The sequence below is a fragment of the Brienomyrus brachyistius genome, chromosome 19 (assembly GCF_023856365.1).
Source record: "Brienomyrus brachyistius isolate T26 chromosome 19, BBRACH_0.4, whole genome shotgun sequence".
Lineage (NCBI taxonomy): Eukaryota > Metazoa > Chordata > Actinopteri > Osteoglossiformes > Mormyridae > Brienomyrus > Brienomyrus brachyistius.
Genome location: NC_064551.1, coordinates 16938092 through 16960927, shown reverse-complemented (window position 1 = coordinate 16960927; position 22836 = coordinate 16938092). Strand labels below are relative to the sequence as shown.

The following is a 22836-nucleotide window of genomic DNA, read 5'->3' as shown; positions in this document are numbered from 1 at the left end:
CCCCAGGCTCTGCCATGACCCAGACTGCTTTCCATCGCTTCAAGGACTCAAGAGAAACAGAGGATCAGAAATTCTTTCAAGTAAATACTAAAATATGGAAGAAAGAAAGACAAAAAACACCTTGGTAATCAGACATCCTGGAATACTTTTCCATCCATCTATCTTTCAACCTCTTATGAAGTACAGAGCTTTTGAAAAGTACCTCTTATAAAGTACAGGGAAAGCCAATCTGAGGATGCATAAGGCACCAGACAGAGGACACCCTGCATGGGATGCCAGTTCACTACATGGCACACTCACACTAATGACTATTAGAGACGCCAATTAGCTTAACCACATGTTTTTTGGACAGTGGGAGGAAACTGGAATACCCAGAGGAAACTCATACAACACAGGAAGAGCATGCAAACTCCACACCTACAGAGTGGGGGCGGAATTTGAAGCCACAACAATGAACCTGTGAGGTGACAAAGCTACAAATCTACCCATTCTTCAGAAAATTCTGAAGAAGGACCGGCTAATTAAATCTGATTGAGATATGATTTCCTTTGGAAATATGGGAAATTGCCTGTTAATGAAGAAAAATAATATGATTTTTGAAGCAATTCATATTGCTTTAATAATCATTCTTGTTGTGGCTGTTTTAATTCACAGTCCACCGATGTACTACAAGAAAAGAAAAACAGAAATATACTCTAGAAAAGGCTTGAAACAGAAGTCAGATTCCACCCTGATGTTTGTAGGTAAAATATCAGCCATTACAGGGACAATGACAGTCACTATAAAATACAGAGTCCCTTTAAAATTGTTAAATGTGATTGTGTTTAACAGCCAAATTCACTTCAACAGCCAGGGGACCCATAGCTGACAAACAGAAGTGTGGAGGGTGTCCCAAACCGATAAAATCTGTCTTCTGCCATCATTCAAATGAACAAGAGGTCAGCTCCATTTTATCAATAGGCCATATATATGGCCATTAATGTCAGCATGAGTTAGGGCTCAGGGGTCACGCAGAATTTAATTCAATACAACTATTTTTCAAGTATTACAGAAAAATTTTCCCCATAAATGGATTGCATCCAGGGGGCGGCATGGTGGTGCAGTGGTTAGCACTGTTGCCTCACACCTCTGGGACCCGGGTTCGAGTCTCCGCCTGGGTCACATGTGTGTGGAGTTTGCATGTTCTTGGACTTGCTAAATTGCCCACATGTGTGCGTGAATGGTGTGTGAGTGTGCCCTGCGATGGGCTGGCCCCCCATCCTGGGCTGTTCCCTGCCTCGTGCCCATTGCTTCCGGGATAGGCTCCGGACCCCCCGCGACCCAGTAGGATAAGCGGTTTGGAAAATGGATGGATGGATGGAATGCATCCAGACTTCATATCGCCAATGTGGCAAACATTTGGAAGATTTAAAAACTGTACTTGAAAAACAATCCAGGAGAGACAGGCATGTGGCAGGACAGTTCCTGAGGACCCCCACCCCCCTTTGCTGCACGCCTTTGCTTAGCTCAGCAGTCTGCTCTGAAGTCAGATGCTCTTCTTGTCGATGCTGTGCATAAATGTCCTGCTCCTGCTGTCTTAGCACACCACCTCCATCTGCCAGGAGATCCTATGCCAGCCAGCCTACCCTCTCGCAACAATGGCACGGTGCAGTCGGCTCAGAACAACCCTTCTCTTTTCCCTGGCTCACCAATTTGTCCTTACAGTGTCACCTCGATGATTAGAAATATATCCAAAAGTGACCAGGCAAAGGCAAAACTCGTATATGCGTGTGCACACAAGCACGTACACATGTGTGTGGATAGACGCAAGCACACCCACACCTGAAAACCTAAAACATTAGACACATGGCCGCTATGTATTCGCCTGCCAACCTGTCATAACCGTTTTGACTCTTACCTATACTCAGAAAGTATACTGTATTGTTTCCGTTCTTTTTGTTAATAAAAAAGTAAATAATGAATGAATAACGTGCTTATGAACGACGACAGCTTATATCAACCGTCACCGCGCGAACCGAAACCCTCGCGCGCGCCGGCGCTCACGTGACCAGTGTCGGAATCTCAGCGACGCCATGCCGTGCCGGCGCTTTGACAGACGGCGCAGATGATGGATCGGGGGAGAGGCGGGTGCGATGATCATCTGTTTCCGCACAGCAGCTGGGAACGCGCTGGAGATGTGCCGCGTGCGGGGACGGGACCGGCACTGCTCGACAAACATGCGCTGCTGCTTCCGCGCGCGGAGTGACTGTCATAACAGTGCTTGTAGATCAGAGCCGAAGCCCATACATAGCGTTTGCAGGAAGGCGCCTTTGCCTAATGCCTATCCACTCTGCTGATAAAAAAAATCTACAGTTGCCGCCCTGCGGGTCTTCCTGAGCAAGGCCGGTACGAGAGAATTTCCGTATAAATTCCCTGGTGAACATCTCCGATAAGTCACAGTTACTCTCCTGTCTGCAAGTGCATTCTTACACACTCAGTAATAACCAGACTGGCTGAAATGACAAGCTGGCTGGCGTGAGATTTTCAGCTCGAGACAAGTCTGCACACGCATGTACATGCATTTACATGTATGTAACAGTTTTATTACCTTGTAGTAGGTAATAGTAGGTAATAGTCTGCTGGGTTTTCAAACTGCCCCAGCGCTTTTGATGTAGCTAATTTAGATTGATAATGGAATTATATACATTTGCTGTAAAATTTCTTGCGTGAGAGTCTGAAAGCATATCACACCAGATGTGTGAGAATTGGCAACCCTGCAATATATAATTGTGCACTAAAACCAACAGTGCATAAACATTAATAAAAAAAAAATGTCTTTGCCATGACTACAATGTACTGATATTTCATAGAAATGCATAATATATTTCATGTATAACCACTTATGCAAGTCAGGGTCACATGGGTGCCTGGAGCCCTTGCCAGGCAGGACAGGGCACATGGCTGGGGTACACCCAGGATGAGATGCCACATCATCTTGGAACATATACTGAGGGCCGGAAGTGTCACTAGAGATTTACTAGGGAGGGGGGTCTGATTTTAATTTCATTTTAATAATGAATGAGAATACATTTTTTTTTGGATTTTTGGTGACACGAGTGACAAAACGTTTCCAGGATGGGAGTGGCTGTATGAGAGTATGAGAATCTTTGTCGGGCCCTTCAGCGAGGCCCTTAACCCCCCGAATCCAGGGACCCTGGACAACTGAACAACTCCGTCCTCAAGTTTCACTCTCACCTCTATAACTGTGCGTGTGTCTTAAAAAGGAGAGCAAAATGGGATTAGTGACAGCTACCACATTTCAGTATTCTTGTGCAAAGACAAAATAAAGGTTTATTTCATTTCCCAGTAGTGCTGAACTGAATTTACATAAGACTTTAAAGCATTATCTGTAAATCAGGCAGGTAATGCAGGGCACCTTGCCATCATTTGATATCTTGAAAAAAATTGCTTGTCAGCCATTTCCTTCTCGTGTGTAGCGGAGCTGGTTTTCCCCCACCTTGGATGTGCATTTTCCTTCCTCATCATGACCTTCCACCAATGACCCAAAACTGAATCCAGAAGGTCGTCTCCAGACCCACAAGTCAGGACATTAATCATGCTGGACCCTGTCAGTCTGCATCCTCCTATACAGACTGTAATCTTAACCTCTGGAGACACCTCTTGTCAGTATAAGTCTGCCTTCTCTTGATAGGTCTGCTCACTCTACTGCTACTGTAAAGACCCATCATTTAATCGAGCTCTTCAGTTGTTTCCTTCATGTCAGAAATGCTAAAAATGTTCAAGATCAAACAAAAAATCATAGGGGAGTAAGAGGGAACCAGTCTTATTCGGCTTGTCAGTATAAATACTTTCAGCAGCCAAATTTGACCGTATGACTGCCCGCTAATTTGTTTACTTAAGCTTTGAAAAACAAACATGGCGGCAAAAGCTGAGAGACGACCATAAAAGCAGAAAGCGGCCCATTCCCAATGTGCACGGGCCGCAAAGACGACGTCCTTTTAAGGACATAACACGCGCATTAGCGCTTGCAATCGACCTTAACTACATGATCCCTTTTGAATCCGGCAGCCGTTTGTTGTTCAAATGGTGACGCGGGGACAGGAAAACAAAGGGTGCAGGATGGCAGCACTCAGAGACAGCTTTCTGGCACTCGATCCGGCCCCTTTGTGTCTAATAAAAAGGTCGATTACAAACAGGAAGAGACATAGCGGTCTTTTCGAATCAGAGCCCTGAATTCTTTCAAAACATGTATGTGAAAGTGGCAATTGTGTTATGCTGACTGAGGAAATTCTTGTGTTGTTGGTTTTGGCAAAGGTTCCAGTTTGGGGCTGAAAAATCCTCTTGGAGAGGGTGAGTTTTTGCTACCACACTAAAGCAAGCGAACCGGCGAAGACCCTGTTCCTGTTCTGTTCGGTGTAGAAATCACAAGGACCTTCTTTATATCCTGAGGTGGCAGTGAGCAATTGAGCAGGAGGAGAAGCAGCACACGTTCAGTTTAAGCTAATGGTCATGGAGATCTTGCGCAGCCTGGATGATATGCTCAAAAACAGTATGACAGACGTCGGAAGGAGAATTATGCAGTCCACCTAATACAATATTTTTAAGCAAACAAAGAGGTTGGACGATCTCAATCACAATATCACCCAGCTTTCAAACTGGGATCACATTTTAACAGCATGGGGTTCTAGTCCCGGTCCTCAGTTCTCCTGCAGACATCTCATTGTCCAGTGTCTGCTTTTTTCTGTTCACTTTGAGACAGTTTCACACACATCCAAAAGAATCACATTACTGGCACCTCGAAAGATGGACTGTTTTAATTTCCAAAAAAATCTCAGTTATTTCATCTGGAAGTACTTCCTCTCATTTGTTTCATCGTGAAAACATTTCCCAGCTTTTATGGCATGTGCATGATTTATGTGAGTGAAGAGGGAACTGTGTTCTGTCAATCAGCATGTGGAACAATGAAACAACATGTTAATACCGTCATATTTATTTCCGGGGGGGGGGCTCTTCCTTTTTAATACAATATCCTATGGATTACTGTGCAGTGAGTTCAGTAGGGATCGTGCTAAAATACCTTAGCTATAGCGTTAAACCAGCTACTACCAGCCACGATTAACACACCAGACTAAACATCAATATGCTTGTTTAAGGCAGTTTTACTTAAGACAACAAAGTTAGCTTCATTTGCTGACGACTCCGGTCATGGTTATGGGGGGCAATGAAGAATGACTGAACTGTGCAAATGCGACTCGGCAGGAAAGACAATACGTGCCCCGCGAGCTCTAATCCTCTGCAATATCCTGTGTACATGTCAGTGCCAGTGATCAGCCTCTCATTAGCAGGCTTTTATCCTTCAAAATGCCATCATTTATTGGAATATGGTTCAACAATTCAATTTATTGCAGATTTCTTAGAGGACTTCAGAAAATGTCATTCCTAAACAGTAGCAATCACAGAGCAGACAAAATGCCACAAAGATAAGGGATGACTGTGACTACGGTACTCACAGAAAGTGTTTAGGCACGCTTATCCTATGTGCTGAACTGTGCCCTCTTTAAGAGGATTGAATGTGGCGTCCTCATAGCTGCCAAGATAAAAGGCTAAAAGTGCTCCCTGCCATTACACTAACGGCACTGTGCCGTCGCTGACGAGGACCCCGCTTTCTCATCAGGCAAATGAAAAGGCAGCCACTAATGGGGCATCAGCAAGGATGTGAGGAATACGGAGGAATCTTAAAAATTCTGAAACGAAATAGACAAACACCACAGTACATTACAAATACGAGGCTTTAACCAAACAACGGTTATAAATAACAGTCCAGCGTACAGTAAGTGACAGCAGAAAATGGATTATCCTTAAAGTTCTTCTTACAACCTAAATCCATGTACAGTGTATGCAAACAAAAACCGCATCTTCCAAACCATATTCAAATGATACCACATAAAGTTTCATATTCAATATTGTAGCACCGGCAGGGCGCATGTCCTAGCATGCTCCGCGTGCAATAGTGAATAGCCCTTGTTGTATTATTGTTCTTGTTGTTAATGTTAACGGTTGCATTTCCCTATTGTCACGTGTGTATTTGCCCGTGTCTTGTGTGCACCCAGTCCAATCCTCGCGTGTATTTAACTTGTGTGAATCTCCCACCGTGTGTGCATCTTGCAGTTCGGCGTCTGACAACCTTGCCCTGCCGTAGTCCTTTTCAGGACTGCGAATAAAGAGCCTTTTTGCCCTGGCAAGCAAGTCTCCAGGTCTCTCACTGCTCCTGCGATGCCTCAGTCCACCCAGTGCCACAATATGTTCATTTTCAATTAATGTCACATGTAATTAATTTCCAGACAGGCATTTTTTTTTGATTTTGTCATGATCATAAAAATACATACAACACATATGAATATATAAGTAAGTGGCATTTCACAACTTGCATTTCTCAAAAATAAGACACTGCAACAGAATGTTTTGCTCAGAGAAGTGGCCAATATGTACACCTATGGTGCAGAGTGAGGTGGGGACTGCAGTGTAACTGTGACGTGGTTTCTCTCTGAAGATTCACGGGGTCGTGTTTGTCCTTACTCATCGAGCGTAATGTAAGTATGTCCGAAAACCACAAGGCTGGAAAATGCACCAAAGAATAAGCATCATTCAAATATCTCCAGTCTGGCATGTGGCTGGCATGTCAGCCACCTTCGGCACTAACAGGGATGGATTAATGCATAGGCTACCCTAGGCTATAGCCTAGGGCCCCCACAAAATCAGGGGCCCCTGCCCCGGGAAAAATGGAATGCTTAAACTTATGAAACTTTTTAAATCTGGCCGATCTAACTGCCAGGACACCAAGCCCCCACAGTGGCAAGCTTTACCATAATAAAAAACTTCGAGGATTATTGACGTCACATTTTTCATTCTCTCTTGTGTCTCTTTTGACTCAAAAAATATCTCAAGTAGCCCTCTTGAGGCTTGAGGGCCCTAATCCACCCCTGGTTGTTAAACACCCCTTTTATTCAGAATTGGGTATTGAAAGCAGAAGAAGGGAACCCTTGAGGTTTAGCTGTAAGCTGAAAACAGGCACGCTGGACCAAAACAAATACAGCCCAGTTCTGAAGCCTAACTGCCCCATGCAATATAATGAAGCAGCCTGTTAAGCAGAAGGTAGGCAGCTGGCAGACGTACAGGCAGGCCTACCAAGATCTTCAAATCAGATTTCTTACATCAAATCCCATTTCTGTTTTTCCATCAATGGCTGTAATAATTTCTACGAGGAGGGGAATTTGCTGACAGTTAATTATAATGGAGAAGTCTGGGGCGAGTTTAATGTGAGTGATGGACTCCTTCAAGCTGTTTACAGACATTCAGGTTTGACTGTTAGCTGAGTTGTGACATAGATTCGTCACAAAATAGACCCCAGGGGTGTGATATACCTCACAAACCTCTGTAAGCCGAATGCCTGTTTGACAGATTGCTTTGCGGTCTTTGCCACAAAAACGAGATTTGCAAGGAAATGACCTCGGCGTCTATCACACCCACACTCGCAATAGTTCATATGCAAAAGTCGAACCCGGGTCCGCAGCCAGCGAAGGAGCAGCAGCACAGTCATACCTTTGGCGTCCGGCTCCACTTCCCTGTTCTTGCATCCTTGATATATGCAATATCCAAAAGTTCAGTCTCCTGTAACAAACAGCAAAATAACAGAAGAATGAGACACCATCTTAAAAAGACCCACGGAAGGCAGTGACTCATTTCATGCACATACAGTACAGCAGACCCAGACCTTCCGGTGATTCATGACCAGCTTCTATATGTGCTGTTAGCTCTTCCTTGTACTGGGCCAATAAAACGTCATGAATCTTCAATCTCGAAATAAACGTCTAACGGAAAAATATTATATATGAAGGTAATCTCCTTCTCCAATATTATCCACAAACAATTATAACAATAATGAAGTATTCAGTACCTCTAAACCTCCACAAAAATTGCATAGAATATTATGGCACACTGATACTTTCAGTCCAGCCAGTGAAAGGATCCACTCTCTGGGACGGGCTGTTTATGGTACTACGATCCCCCCTCCCGTACTTCCCACCAGCAGCATGCTGGTCTATTGCACAGCCAGTTTGGACCCCACACTGACCAAGACCCAATGCATTTTACAGTCCTGGTTGTGCTGGATGGGCCATAAAGTTAGGTTCTACCTCTGCTTCATAACAGAGACCACACCCCTTTATAAAACTCCCAGAATCCTCTACTGCAGATGACAAGACTGAGGATTCCTTTGACCCAATTCACACAAACCACAAGACACAATCTCCTGTTCTTCATCTGTTCAGATGTTCAAACTCTTGGTTCCTTGAACCATTTCCCCAGAACACAGATATTAGTTGTCCCATCTTTATACTCAGTGTGACCATTTATGGATATTTTAGGCTGGACCATGTCCTTGGTCACTTTCAGAAACCCCAGATTCCCTCGTAATCACTGCACATTTGAGGCGGATGCCCGGGCATATTGGAAGGCAGTGATTACTCTGAAGTTATCATTCCACAACGATGACCATCGATAGTGTATTTATAATCAATTTGGCGAAATCTGACATTGCTCTGCACATCTGTGTCGTCATACTGGTTGGCTTTTCTGTTAACATGTTACCCATAGTGGTCTGACTGTCAAAGATGCTATTTACATTCAGCAGGAACAAATCGAGCAGGCATGACACAACAAAGCTATTTCTCGTTGGATATTTCCACAGCCATACCTTCATCATTAACTTCTATAATATACTCTTTTCATGACGTAATTCAACCAACATATATAGACTTCTCCAACAAAAATGCTTATATCTTGCAAACGAATATCGCAGAAAGAAAATTTCTATGCGGATTTATTCCTGAAACTACAGAATCCAACGATACGCAATTTAAATCCTAAATGTCCCCTGGTAATCACTCTAGTCCAACAGATGGGACGTCAGCGTTATGCAGGTTAAAATTTTTGCTGTCTTGGTATGTTTTTAAGGGTTTCCGAGCCAACAAAACATTAAACAAGTTAAATTCATGTAATAAAAGTTTCCACAATTTTTTGTGGTTGATTGGTTTAGTGTTATTGAATAAAATTTTGAAGCTTGTGAATCAGCCGTTAATGAGGCTAACTTTTCGGTTTGCTGTGCCCACCACCGTCAATAACCAATAATAATATAACAAATAATGACGCAAGTGATGTTTTCATGATGAGCCCCAGTTAAGCAAAGCATTACACTACAGGATAGTAGCAACAGTAATCAGATATCAGGTAAGTATTGAAATATCACCATGAAAAACAAGCAGACAATCTATCAAACAAAAACAAGCAAAAAATAACCTATCGTAACAACACAAATCAAAACAAAAGATCATTCAAAGAGGCCCCCCCCACAACACAACTACCCTGCTATCAAACCCAGCAGATCACCATACCCAAGCATCTAGGCAAATCCCAGAAAATCCCTTATTTACACAATCATCTCCTTTGCTCTGCCGTATCCCGATATGATCTGAACCTGATTTGCCCATAGGATGCTTCTACTGATGAGGGAGATGAACAGAAGCGCAGCTGAGGAAAATCTAGAAGAGAAATGGGAAATGATATCGTAAAAATTTTTTCTTCCCACAATAATATCGTAGCGCTGATGAGATGGCTCCACACTGCAGCGCCTGTTAGCATATCCAGGCATTCTCATGACCTTTGTAGATAGCCTCTATGTGTGTATGTGTTATTGTAAGTACTTGTTTCCGTTTATAATGTGTGCCCTTGCCTGTGTCATGTGTGAATCCTGTCCAGTCCTCACATGTTTCTAGTAACTGTATAACTACCCACCATGTGTGTGCCTTACTATCCGGCATCAGACCTCCCTCCATTTCCTCATGTCTGTCAGTGTAGTGATTGATGTCCATGCTGGCCCTTTTAAGGGCGACAGTACAATAGAAGAACCCTCTTGTTTGGAACCGCCTCGCCTAGTCCCATCACTGTTACCTCGATGTCCGGGTCTGCCAAGCACCTCACTGGTGTCAGAAGTAGGATGCCAAAAGCTGGCACTGCTAAAGTGGGCTCTCCATAACATCATTCTGCAAGTCCACTCCAGCCTGGCAGACCTGCTGGCAGCTGTGGAACGGCCAAGAGAAGTTTTGCAGTGAAGATAGCTTGCTTGTGACTACAGGCTTCACGACAGGAAGCTCATCTGCTGATGCTGCAGAAAGGTGAGCCACTGGGTGCTGGGTGAGGAGGTGTGCCCCAGGTGGGAGGCTCGGCTGGCTCAGGAGTGTCCTGAGTTGGACAAGCAGTGTGAGTGGGACCAGCAGGACCAGGAGTTGGAGCAACCAGCTGGGAGCAAAAGCAAGACAGCCAAAGGAAGCAGGCCGAATCAGTAAAAGTGTCACTATGGTGCTCAACTGAAATGCAGCCTGCCTCAGTCTGGAGGCTCAGCTGGCCAGGGAGGACTGCGAGATGGAGGAGAAGCACTACCAGTATCAGCGGGACCTAGAACGGCTGCGCAAGGCCACCCAATTAGGGGAGCAAGGGGAAGCAGGTTCCCACCAAGCCACATAAGGCGAAAGGTCAGTGCTCCTGGGGACCTGCAATGCCAAGGCCTGTCAGCAGCTCAACGTACATCAGCTTCCCAGTCTCCTCAACCTCAACAGAGCTTGCAGGCAAACGGCTCTCCTAATGGGAGATGGCACACTGGAGGCTGCCACCAGACCTTTGGGACTTGATCCACAGTTGAGCTGAGGACTGGGTGGTGGTGGTTGCCAGGATGGTCGACCTTTGGGGGGAGCAGTTTACCCACCGTGTGTGCTTTACTATCCGGTACCATACCTCCCTGCGTTTCCCGGTAATGCATGTCAGTGTAGTGATTGGTGTTTGTCCTTTCAAGGGGTACAGTAAAACAGCTGCCTTGCTTGGAACCGTCTCACCTCATTTAGTTTCTGCCGTTGCGATGCCTGGGTCTGCCAAGCACCACAATATACTGATGTGTCCTGGTTAACTTTTTCCATATAGCATTTAGCTTGTCACTTTATGTATCCACCGTGTGAAGCAACCAAGCACATTCCCTAGAACTCTGTCCTTTGCTCAAGCCCCAAATCTGCATATCTTTGGTGGGGTCGTAGACTAAAATCTTCTTCGAATCAATCAATACTCTGTAGCTACTCAAGTCATTTGTGTAAAATTTATTAGCATTTAGAGTGACGCATGGTTTGCTGAGGATGGGAAAAGCAGAAGACAGAAAGCAGCTAGGCTCCTTAGAGGTGACAAATTTATAAACGTACAACAACAACAGCACTGTGCACCTTTAAAATGCCAAATAAGGGTTTGTCGCTAAGAGAGATTCACTGAAAGCACAAAATAATTATAACAGTACAGAAACACTTCAGGGATGTTACTTTACAGAGAAAGGCTGGTTTCCCACAATCCTGCCCTCCCACATGAACCCAGAAGGCCCCGTTTATCCTACAGGTTTAATTATCCTTAACAGGGGCAGCTGAAAATTGACTGAGACTTCAGGACACACTTCAGAAATCAAAACAGCCAGCGAACTTCACAGAATTGAAGGTCAGAAGGCGTAAAGTAGCCCAATGTAAAGGCAAAGAAAGCGCTGTCACTGGGACCACTGGGTATCTGCTGGAACTGGCTCTCAGGTAACCCTCATGATGAGAACGTTACGCCGGTATGCTTCCGGGTCCTTCTTTACTACCGTTTGCCTGGTTACAGGGCACAGCAGATTTGCATATGCCTGAAACGAAAAAGCTGTTGCATAAGGCAAAAGAATATTCAAATCATCAAACGATAACAAGAACTAACCTGTACAGTTAGTAAAATACTTGACCATTATATTTACATCAACATGACACAAGAACTGCCTTTCTCATAGTAACAGCAGGATGCAGTCTTTGTTCATTACAGTGAAGCATCATTTTGTCGGGGTTTATACAGTGAAAGCCAATGCAGTATTTCATTATAAATTATTAGATTATTAGCTTCCATATTTTGGATTTCACTTCATAGCCTTCGCTGTTTCTGCTCTGTACGTCCTACACCAGAGTTGCCCAATTTCAGTCCTGGAGGCCCAGAATCTAACACATCTTAATCGGCTAATTACCAGGTTTAATGGGTGTATTTGAACAGGGATATCACATGTCTCTAGTCACTATAACTACCCACCATGTGTGAGCCTTACTGTCCGGCTCAAAAAAAAAATAGGCTCAGATCATGTCAGGATACGGTAGAGCAAAGAAACAGGGTATTTGAACATTCCTACTTATAAACACATAGGTTATGTAAATTAAATTAATTTAAAGAATTATTTTATTACCACATACAGTAATTAAGCCCAACCCACTTGGGTCAGTCACTTATTTAATTGTTCCTCTAGTTTATAATAAGGGCTTAATATGACAATAAAGTCCACTAGAGGAAGATGTTAATGATGATGATGATAATAATAATAACATAAACAATAAAAACTGATGGACCACTATTTTGTCCTTGTACTCCTGCCTACAGACAGTGTAAAATCTGCCTGACTCGACTTTCAATTTAAGACGCAGAAAAGGCCTCAGTAGCACATAACTCAAAGCAGGAATCAGTCCAGAACACCAGAGCACCAGTGTGACCAGTGACGAATGCCCAGCATGTTGCAGGGAACGGCATTATTGAGCATTCAGGAGTGTCTTCGGCTGTTCTCCCCTCTATCGCTGCTTCTCATGCATAGTCAGACCACCCAGAGAGTCCCATTCCAGTAGATTCAGAAATTTACCAGCCTCGTGGTCCAGTGCTGGATTAGATCCTTCTGTTCAGCCACATTTATTAATAACCGGCTGGTCAAAGAAACTAAGAATCTGCTTAACATACATTAGCATGTAGAAAGCGGTATTGCAAAATTTTTGCGTTTCCTGGAAGAGGGCTGCTCTCACACCATTAGGCAGAGTACTGAACTGAAATGAGAAGCCATGCACACAGCAACAGGGCATGATGAAACGATTTAATTCACTGCTGTGGGGAGAAAACAGTAAGTCCAACAACCCTGACTGGCTGGCTATCTGCTTAATATTATCGTTGTCCTTCAAAGCAACAATGTACTAGATAAGGAACATGAAGATGATCTCACATCTTAAACTTCAAGTTTACACAGATATTAAGCTACTTATCTTCCGCTGAAGATAAAGTATTTCTTTGTAAATTAATAATGTTTTTATGGGTTATATACTTTATTGTTTTTTTATGCAGAATCTTCTATATTTCACATTATAGCGTAGATTTACATAAATTTGTCTGCCTGATGCTTTTGTCCACAGTGATATACAAATGAAGCTGATAAACTAATAAATCATATTTCAAGTGAGAAAACACCAAAGAGTGGGGACATTTCGGACCAGCTCCGGTGGGTTCCCTGCCAGCGATTGGTCCTCATAGCACAGAGCCCATGGTTCACATTACACTGGCCTGGTCAGTGTTACCCTCTCCAAGAAGACAACGACTCCACCCACAGTCCACTGGTCCACCGATGAACCTCAGTCTGATCTCTTCAAGAAAATACCTGGTTCCGTCGCCTTCAGGCACGTTTTGCAAACATCACCATCACATTCAGACAGTAATTAGTAATCACAGATCCGTAATTTAGTTTTAGTTTGTATATTTTTAGTTTCCTGTGCAGCCATGGCGGTCTAACCTGTCGGAGAGTGGAAGCTCATGTGGACTCTGGATTTTATTTTGCGAATGTAACAGCTTTACTTCATATTTCCTGCATTTTTTTCACAGCCTAACTAGCCTGTTCACTTTCAGTCCTGCCCTGCCGAACTCCCAGCCGCATCTCGACCTCTTTCTAGAAGCTTCTCCCTGATCTGTATTTAGTGACTTGCTCATTGTTACTTTGACTTTAATTCTCAGCTATCCCCCCCCCCCCCCCCCCCCACCACTACATACGTCAATTCAAGCATTTAAATACATAACTTTTGTATTTTAATTGCCTTATTAACTGGACTTCTGTATAAAAATGTGCATATTTTAACTATGTTACAAGGGTCATAATTAATGTCCTTTTAAAACATCATACATATTCTCTAGTCAATTCTGAATATGGCATGTAACTCATTGATTAGGTGTCGGTTGTATCTGCTTCTGTTGTCGAATGCAAAGACCTGTAAGTCACACCGAGCTATTTTTGCCAGAAAAATTAAAGGTCAAATGAACTTTACTAAACTGGCTCTGGGCATCCCAGACTTGAACCTTCAGGGATAAGGAGCCGCGGAAAATAGACAGATAGATGGATGGATGAATGGATGAACTAAATCATGGTCAGGAAAACATCCGTTAATTTTAAACACCACCTTCAATTAAAAAAGTCAAAGTATTGCGATTCCTGTATCGGTACACAGTTAATTTGCATATCCCGGCATGTCTCGCCCTGAATTCTAAATATCCTCATGTCCTTTAGTGTTTGCAGAGTATATTGTGCCGGATTATGTTCCCCTGACTTACCTGCATGTGTACTACGTCCTTCCTTGATCCTCACAAGTCTTCAGTCCTGTTATGAATACCACTAACACCAGCAGCTCAAAGTCGATCGAGATAAAATCTCCAACAATCGGTTAGGCCGTTAAAACTGATGCTCCTCTAGTCTTCACTAGGTTTACTGAGTTTGATAGTAAGAACTAACTGTAATGGGGGGGGGGGGATATAATTGTCAATCTGGGTTGGGGACCCAATATTATACATGTTCATGTGGCCCAAAATCACTAGAGGCATCTCTGACAGTAGCTTGTAAGTATGATGTTATACTTTAAGCCAGTCGGTGTAGTCCACAATTAATTAAACTGACTAATATATTCAAATTTTTCTGATTGGCTCATCACATTAAAAAGAGCATTAACATATTCAAAGAAAGGTAAAACAATAGCACCTGGCTTAACCAGGAACCATCAATCTGTTCCATTTGTTAATTTTGAAACTTCAAAAACGTATATGACCTTTTTGGCCATATCTCACATGACAAACATGCATAGTGAATAAGAATGGAAGTTCACAGATGTACAGCTATTTTATACATTTCTAATATGATCTGATAATATGCTCTGATAAGGACTTCCATAGCAGTAACAGTATCTACAGTGTAGTTCTCTCATTAGAATAGGAATACTTGATGGTGCATCCATCCATCCCTCCATCAATCACTGACAGCCAATCACAGGGAGCAAAGAGGCCCCGCCCTCCATCTATCGACATCCATGTCTTTGGACAGTGGAAATACACCCCTGCTAATCCCACACTGGGGCCCTTTAGCATCATAATTGGGTGATAAATCTATACACTGAGTGCTGAAGGGTGCCTCACAAAAAGGGGAAGTAAATAACATTTACGGATTACTGTGAATCACGGTAGCTTAAAAATAAAAAGTCAAGCTGAAATTAAGATAAACAGACGGTACAGGGCAACAGCATATGCTGCGATGAATTAACCTTTTTGTTTTCCAGAAAAAAATGAAGACCGTTGCATAAGGGCACCCTGGACAAAAGCACCATTTATTTCACAGGGTTTCTTAATGGGCACTTCGATATAACAGCCACAATGACAGTTTGTTATGTCTCTCCCTCTGTACCATTCAGGCACTGCCAGACATCGACGAATATGAGTCATCAAATTTGATAGTCACACACAGCTTGGTCCCGCCCACTACTTGTGCCATTGGCTCATCATCTAAAAAAAAAAAAAAAAAACAGAAACGGACAGGGCGAAGCACAAATCAGATGGTTATTCTGTCACTAGGGCTATTCCTTACATAGTTCCAGACCGAGCAACCATCAGATGACAAACATCAGGCCTCAGGGTTACGACGTGGAGGCGAACACTGACAGGAGAGGAATTCTGATCTATAAAACGCTGCCCAGTAGATTTTATTCATCATTAATACTACCGCAGGTCATATGATAGACACCATTCAGCAAAGTTCCTACATTGCTGCTTAATAAGAAGAAAAACAATGCGTAATTTCTGAAAATATCGCCTTCGACACTGCGTTCCCCAACACGTTAAGTTAATTGAGTAACTGAACATTGCCAAAACTGCATTAGAAGTGACAACGTGCAGTGTATAAAGCACTGGGATAAACAGCCGACATTTCCCTCAGTGTTAAATCAACATGAGCTTTAGGACGTACAGTCTTACACACAGACAACGCGGGGACTTGGCGGCTGCTGTGCTTGGCTCCAGAAGAGGCCGTACTTCCGGCCTCGCCCTTTTTTAGAAAGATTTATTTGTCAACTGACATGGTCAGTAAAATGTTAATGGTTTAACTGGGCAGAAATGATGAATGTCAGCTGAGCAGCTACATGTAAAATCTATAGATGAGGTGCTGTGCCGTAAACAGTGTTACTGCTGATGGCACAACAGGCTGGATTTGGTGAAGATACCCAGCACACGCTGGTTAATGTCACAGAAGACGCAGAAGGAAAGTCATCTTGACCATATTCTACAACAGGGCATCAGGAGAAACTTAGTTAAGAGTTTGCCTGCAGAAAGCAGCCCATGAACTGCCCAGAGTGCCACAGGTCGCAAGGGGGCCGGGACCTGACCAACGACACGACCCCCCAAGTCCACTGTCAGACAGGAGTCTTCCTGGCTCCTACACAGAAGAAGCATTTACTCAGTCGTCCAGCATCATTGTGTTATTGAATTATTTCTCTGTGTAACCAGATTGAACAAAAAACAAAATGCATTTATAGAGACAGAAGCCAACTGAAGTTATTTAAGCTCAGCATATCGCAGAGGTAAAAGCAACTCTCGCTCCACGTATTTGAAAATGTGATCTCCTTTACCACAAGTCCCATTCTTTAATGACTATGCCACCTGCTGTCCACTAATAGATTACATCCTGGCATAGGGACAACATGATTATTAATAATCTAATGCTGCATTGTGGACTGGGACACTGGCCAGTGGACACAGAGCAGCCCCCAACCCCAAACTGCTTCTTCTCGCTTTCAGCCGATGACTGGCCACTCCTGAATGTTTTATTTTCGATTTGAAGCTGAGGTATAGATTTCATCAAGGTACTGCTGGGTTTTCTCTTTCACTGCTAAATTGTCTTACTGGCTCACAATGATAAACTGATCCTTAATGGGTAATTCAATGCAAAAAAAAAATATATGAAGTCCATTTTGTTGAGTGCTAGTCTTGCACAGACTGTCCATTGCCCGGATATCCTTCAAATAGTTCTTTAACTGGAGACATTCTTATTCCAGTGTATAACTGCTAAATAACTGATTTGTATCCTATATGCAGTATTACAACACCGAGTCAACGTTTTTTCAATCAAATAATGTTCTTTTGTAATTAGGTGACGAAAATAGGTGGTAATAATAACCGATACTATAACCTATGTATTAATGTGTTGTTTTAATAAGAAAGACTTTCTGTGACCCTGCAACTTAAGTTTTCTAAACTGTTTACTGAAATAATTTGCTTAAAATGGTAGAAAGGATCAGATTGTACAGCTCGGTAATTTAAAAAGACATTTTGGCAATCGGATGCTTCACTTTTTATTGAGACGATACGCTTAATAATTCTCATAGGCATAATTAAACCATCATTTAAATGAGGAAAAGTCATTTTAATTATATTCTTCCAATACGGGTTGTATCAGCTGGTGTAAAATTTGCGGGTTGTATCAGCTGAGTAGTGCTGCCTGGGAAGCGTGTAACTTCACTTTATTTCACAAAAAAATACATAAAGTGTCATTATGAACAGATGAGGTTATAAATGTGTAGGTTATAAAAACGGAACAGCGGTGATTTGACGTTACTCATGCCAAACCGGGCGTCTGATCCCGCAGAACGATCCCTACAAAGCGCCGTCACCCGAACACGCCCCGCTGACGGCGGCTCTCCAAGGTAAAGAGCGCTGGGTGCCGCAGTACGAGTCGCCTTTGAAGCGTCTTTAAAGCGCCGACGCACCGCGGCGATCAGCGGGACTAAATCAGCGGAAATAAAGACGGTGGCAGTCCTCCTGTTCACAAAGAACGCCCGAGTCCTAATAATGTCTGTGGGGAAAAAAACCAAATACGCATTACTGTTATCTTTTAAACTACACGGTTTTATATATAACCTTTTTGCTCGACTTTCAAACATTGCATAAATATGTATGACATTCCCCACTGACTAAGCATTACTGCACGATTCCATTAAAATGAATATCTTATTTCAGCCAAAAAAATCAGCTTATTACTGCCAAAACATTTTCTGTACAATTCCGAAGTAAATAATATTAATAATAATGATTAACTTTTCATAAATAGTAAAATGGAGTGGGGTCAATAGTAAAATGATTAAATGACAATTAAAAAGCATTTCCCCCATCACCCAGGGAAGCCTTTGACTCGCATGATAATTATGTCAACAACCACAGCGGATAGGTACACTTCATAAAACTCTGACACCTTTAATCCCAGTGCATTGATGTCTGCCTTTTTAATCCATGCTGTGATGTATGTGGTCGGTCGTATCCCATGATGCAAAGCACACATAATGAGTTTGGTGCAGAAGTATCCCAAGATGCAAAGCACCCGTAGCCAGTTTGGTTAAAAAGAAAAAAAAAACAAGGGTAAATGAAAGATCTTTGTAGATGGAAATGCATGTTCTACATCTCTGTCGACCTTCAGGGGTACCCACAAGCTGCCTTGTTTTCCACTGTTTGCATTTCGATAAGCCTAGACTACACTAGAATCCAGGCCTGAACTCCCAAGTACGCGTATCTGAAAGCGCTAGAGGTTTCTGCTTCTGTGGCAGAAACAGCACATTTCCTGGAAAAGGGTCTCATTCAAAATGCGAAATTAAAGCCGCCCGTCTGTAAGAAAAATGACCTTGTCCAGTGCAGTAATTTACAGTTGGAGTGATATTGGTTGTTCCTGTTCCCGTAACGTACTACTTCTGAATTATGTGTCAGCTGATTTGACACTTTGTCAACCTAAACTTATATACAACTTCTTTGTTAATTGGCCTGAAAGCATAACACGATTACATATGACAGAAAATGTGCCATAACCATTTCACAAGGAGGAAAAAAGACACGACACAAAAAACAAAACACTGACGACACTTATTCACATTAAGTACAAGATGTCCTCTGCAACGTAGCCCTCGCTGAAACAAATCAGCCTCGGCCTCATTATCGGTGATGTGCTGTTTTTATTAAACCGCTCGCTTCAGGACTGGCATGACAATCAAAGGCACCCCCCTCCTCTGGATCTATTGTGCGTCTCCTTCGCACGTTAGCAGTGACAGATCGCCCGTTCTGCGCCGTTCGTTCGGGGCTGTCATCGACGATCCAGGCAGACGGTAAAACTCCGCAGCAGCTGCTCCCGGACTTGTGGGATTAACAGATAATCGCTATCAGCCCCGTCCACACGCCGCAAGGCCCGGAACCCGCGAGATAAGCCTTTAAACGAGTCTCCACTTCGCGAGCTTTTTAACGTGATTTTTCCCCCTTCATTTTTTACTTCAGGCACTGTTACTCAAAGCTAGTTTCAAATGAAGGGAAAATAAAATATCTGCTTCGCAATAATCGAAGGGAGGCTACGCGTATGCAGCCAGCTTTGTTTAGGAGAGTCTGAAAACAATAGTAAACCAATTTCACAGCCTACTGCCTACATGCACAGTTTGTGTCCCTCACTCAGAAATCCATCGTGTATGATTTTCCTGTTCGTGGGTCTAAATAGAGATTTGAGTCTAGGTCCAGCTTGCAAGGCTGTAGCTTCACATTTCATGAAATTTAAACTGACTTTACTAAAAAGCACGGCGCTGAACTTAATCCGTAAAAAGGCAGATGACTTTCCAAAGCAGATGTAACAGTTATTTCAAAGCTTATTTTAGACTGAGATGGTAATTACTGCTCAATGGCGCTGAAGAGTCTGATAGAGTATCATCAAAATGGGCGCAATTCCGAAAGGGATTCAAGAACCTCACTTTCACATTTTCTTTCTTTGATATCCTACTTGATGGATCTTGTTCCTGAAAATGAATATTTGGTGTTAGTGACTGTTTGTGTCCTAGAAGGGGGGCCCAAATCTCAGGGGGGGGGGCTCACAAATGTGAGGTTTGAATGTTGATAAACACAGTTTATGAATGCAGGAATGATGAATATTTTCCAAATCTCTGCCTATTCACAGCACAGTGGCACCCTCGAGACGCGAAACCTGCCCCAAGGGAAGGGCTAAGCAGCACAATAACTCAAGCTGTGACACTGATCATGCTACCTGCTTTTTCATTCCAAAGGCACGTAAAAGGTCTTCCAAAGCTGTCCAAACCATCTTTCAATAAAACAAGATGAATGAATACACGTTGGAGTGTAAACCTTTTTACAGCGTATAGAAATCAAATTTTCCCCTTGTATAGGCTCCTATGTGGGGGGGGGTATGATGCCTGGCAACCCTCAAAAGGCTCACCCTAGGTTCCACGAAGACCCTCAAAATGCTCGCCCTCGAGCCTGCAGACACCCTTGAAAGGTATGCCCTTAGGCCCAGGGTGACCCTCAGAAGGCTTGCCCTCTGGCTCATGGAGACCCTAAACGGGCTCACCCATAAAGACCCTGCAAAGGCTTCCCCTCAGGCCTGGGGAGACCCTGGAAAGGCTCGGGCTCAGCGAGACCCTAGGAAACCTCATCCCCAGGCCCGCGGAGACCCTCGAAAAGCTCGTCCTAAGCATCGCGGAGACCCTCGAAAAGCTCGTCCCCAGGCCTGCGGAGACCCTCGAAAAGCTCGTCCCCAGGCCCGCGGAGACCCTCGAAAAGCTCGTCCCCAGGCCCGCGGAGACCCTCGAAAAGCTCGTCCTAAGCATCGCGGAGACCCTCGAAAAGCTCGTCCCCAGGCCCATGGAGACCCTCGAAAAGCTCATCCCCAGGCCCGCGGAGACCCTCGAAAAGCTCGTCCTAAGGATAGCGGAGACCCTCGAAAAGCTCGTCCCCAGGCCTGCGGAGACCCTCGAAAAGCTCGTCCTAAGGATCGCGGAGACCCGAAAAGCTTGTCTTCTGGCAGCGCTTCAGCTCCTGATCTCTGACACTGCCTCCTTCATGCATTCAGGACTAACTTGCTGTCCCTGGCGCCTGGATTGCCTGTACATTTCAGGTTATTAACGCTGTGTGATACAGTGTGTTTCACTTGCATATTATAAAGCAGGAGTATCTCATTGTAAAACAGCAGGGAGGAGGACAGTGGAAAGGTCGTCCATGTTGATTTGTTCAACCTGTTCCTCTTCCTTTGTTCTGTCTGGCATCAGACCCAGGAACCCAAACAAACTGCAGTGTGACGTCAGTAATGTGTGTGAATTTGTTGTCCCTCTGTTCCATTAGCTCCATGAAAACTGTGAAACTTTATCTGTTACTGTCTCTGATTTATTCCTTAAAATACACCTTTGGTGATCCCATAAACCTTGGTATCACACGGTCTTTTCGCACTAAGCCTTTTCCATAGCTACGTCTGACAAACATACCACCCTTATGTGTATTTCATGTGCTTGTGTTTATTTTGAATAAGGGGGAAAAAAATGCAATTCGTTACACCAGGCTCAGGATTCCCCTTTTGTGTTGAACCTTTAACCTTGAGATAATGGTCACTACAGTCAATGCACAGTGAACACAGGGTGGCTTGGATTATGACAGGAAATATCATCTACTTCCTGTTCTACCACAGGTTTATCTGACACTGCTGTCTCATAGTCACATTGCTGTGATCTCACACGTCTGGGTTATGATTCAGTGGACTTTTTGTCCCCACCTAATGTGTGGAATATTTATTAATCTCTATTCTTCCCTTTACCATTTTGACTTCCTGGCATAACTTTCAAGGTGATGCCCCCCTCCCCCCCCCCTCCCAAATCCCTGGTTTCATTGTGATATATGCTGCACACCACGATATCGGACTAAAGTGCACAGTGTTTTGCACTCCAGAATGACAGAGAGGATTCAGCTACGATGGGTAAATATTCATCTGCAATCGCAACCATCGTTCTATGCTTGAGATTCACATCCACTTGCCCATTGTGATCAGGAAGCCTGTTGATTGTGCAGATAAAGCTGATCAAGACTGCGAAGAAACACATTCTTCGCGTAGAGGACACAGTGCTCCCGTTGTACTCCGGAAAAGCAGAACAATTGCTAATCATCCTTAAAAAGGCTGTCCATTGACCAAATGGCGACTGAAGCTGAACAGCTATGCAGCAAAGGCACAAGACAACTGCACGCCTATATGAAGTGTCTGATTAGCCTAAAATCTGACTGCACAGAAGATGAAGTTGGATATCACTGCCTGTGCAAGTGGAACCAACAAGTGGCAAGCTACAAGTACGACGTGACCTCAATACCACGATGAGATTGACTACGATCATCGATGCTAGTCTTTAGCAACAGATGGCTAATAGCAACTGCTAACATACACTCTGCAATTCAAAACGATGACAGCAAGACCTAGCAATGCTTTTTTTTTTCTTTTTACAAATAGACCATCATTGCACGTTTTGCTCCAAGTCTACCCCAACTCTTTTTGCTATGCAATCTGTTGTAAAATGTGGATGCTCACGCTTTTTCGCCTAAAGAACCCATTTCTTTGCTCCCCACCGTTCTCTCGTGGAACAGCCTCAGAGGACGGATGGTATTTTAAGTATGACAGACTTTGTGTTTCCAGCTCACCCAAAGCACAGCCGAGTTGTTAAAATTTGATATCGTCTTTATCCTTTTACCAATTTGACTGAGCTCACAAAAAAAAAAAAGATGTGACCCACATTTTTGACATACTTTAAGCGTTTAACTATAAATGGGGCAGGAAGA

At 43.5% G+C, this 22836-nt stretch overlaps 1 protein-coding gene across 3 annotated transcripts in view; it reads right to left on the bottom strand.

Annotated features, from left to right (window-relative positions):
* LOC125714578 (1-phosphatidylinositol 4,5-bisphosphate phosphodiesterase beta-1-like) overlaps positions 1–22836 on the bottom strand; it is a 108739-nt gene that overhangs the window by 64550 nt on the left and 21353 nt on the right. For all 3 annotated transcript variants that reach the window (XM_048985302.1, XM_048985304.1, XM_048985303.1), the window contains exon 3: positions 7600–7668. In XM_048985302.1, the coding sequence (XP_048841259.1) occupies positions 7600–7668 (69 nt within the window). The remainder of the gene's footprint in view (positions 1–7599; positions 7669–22836) is intronic.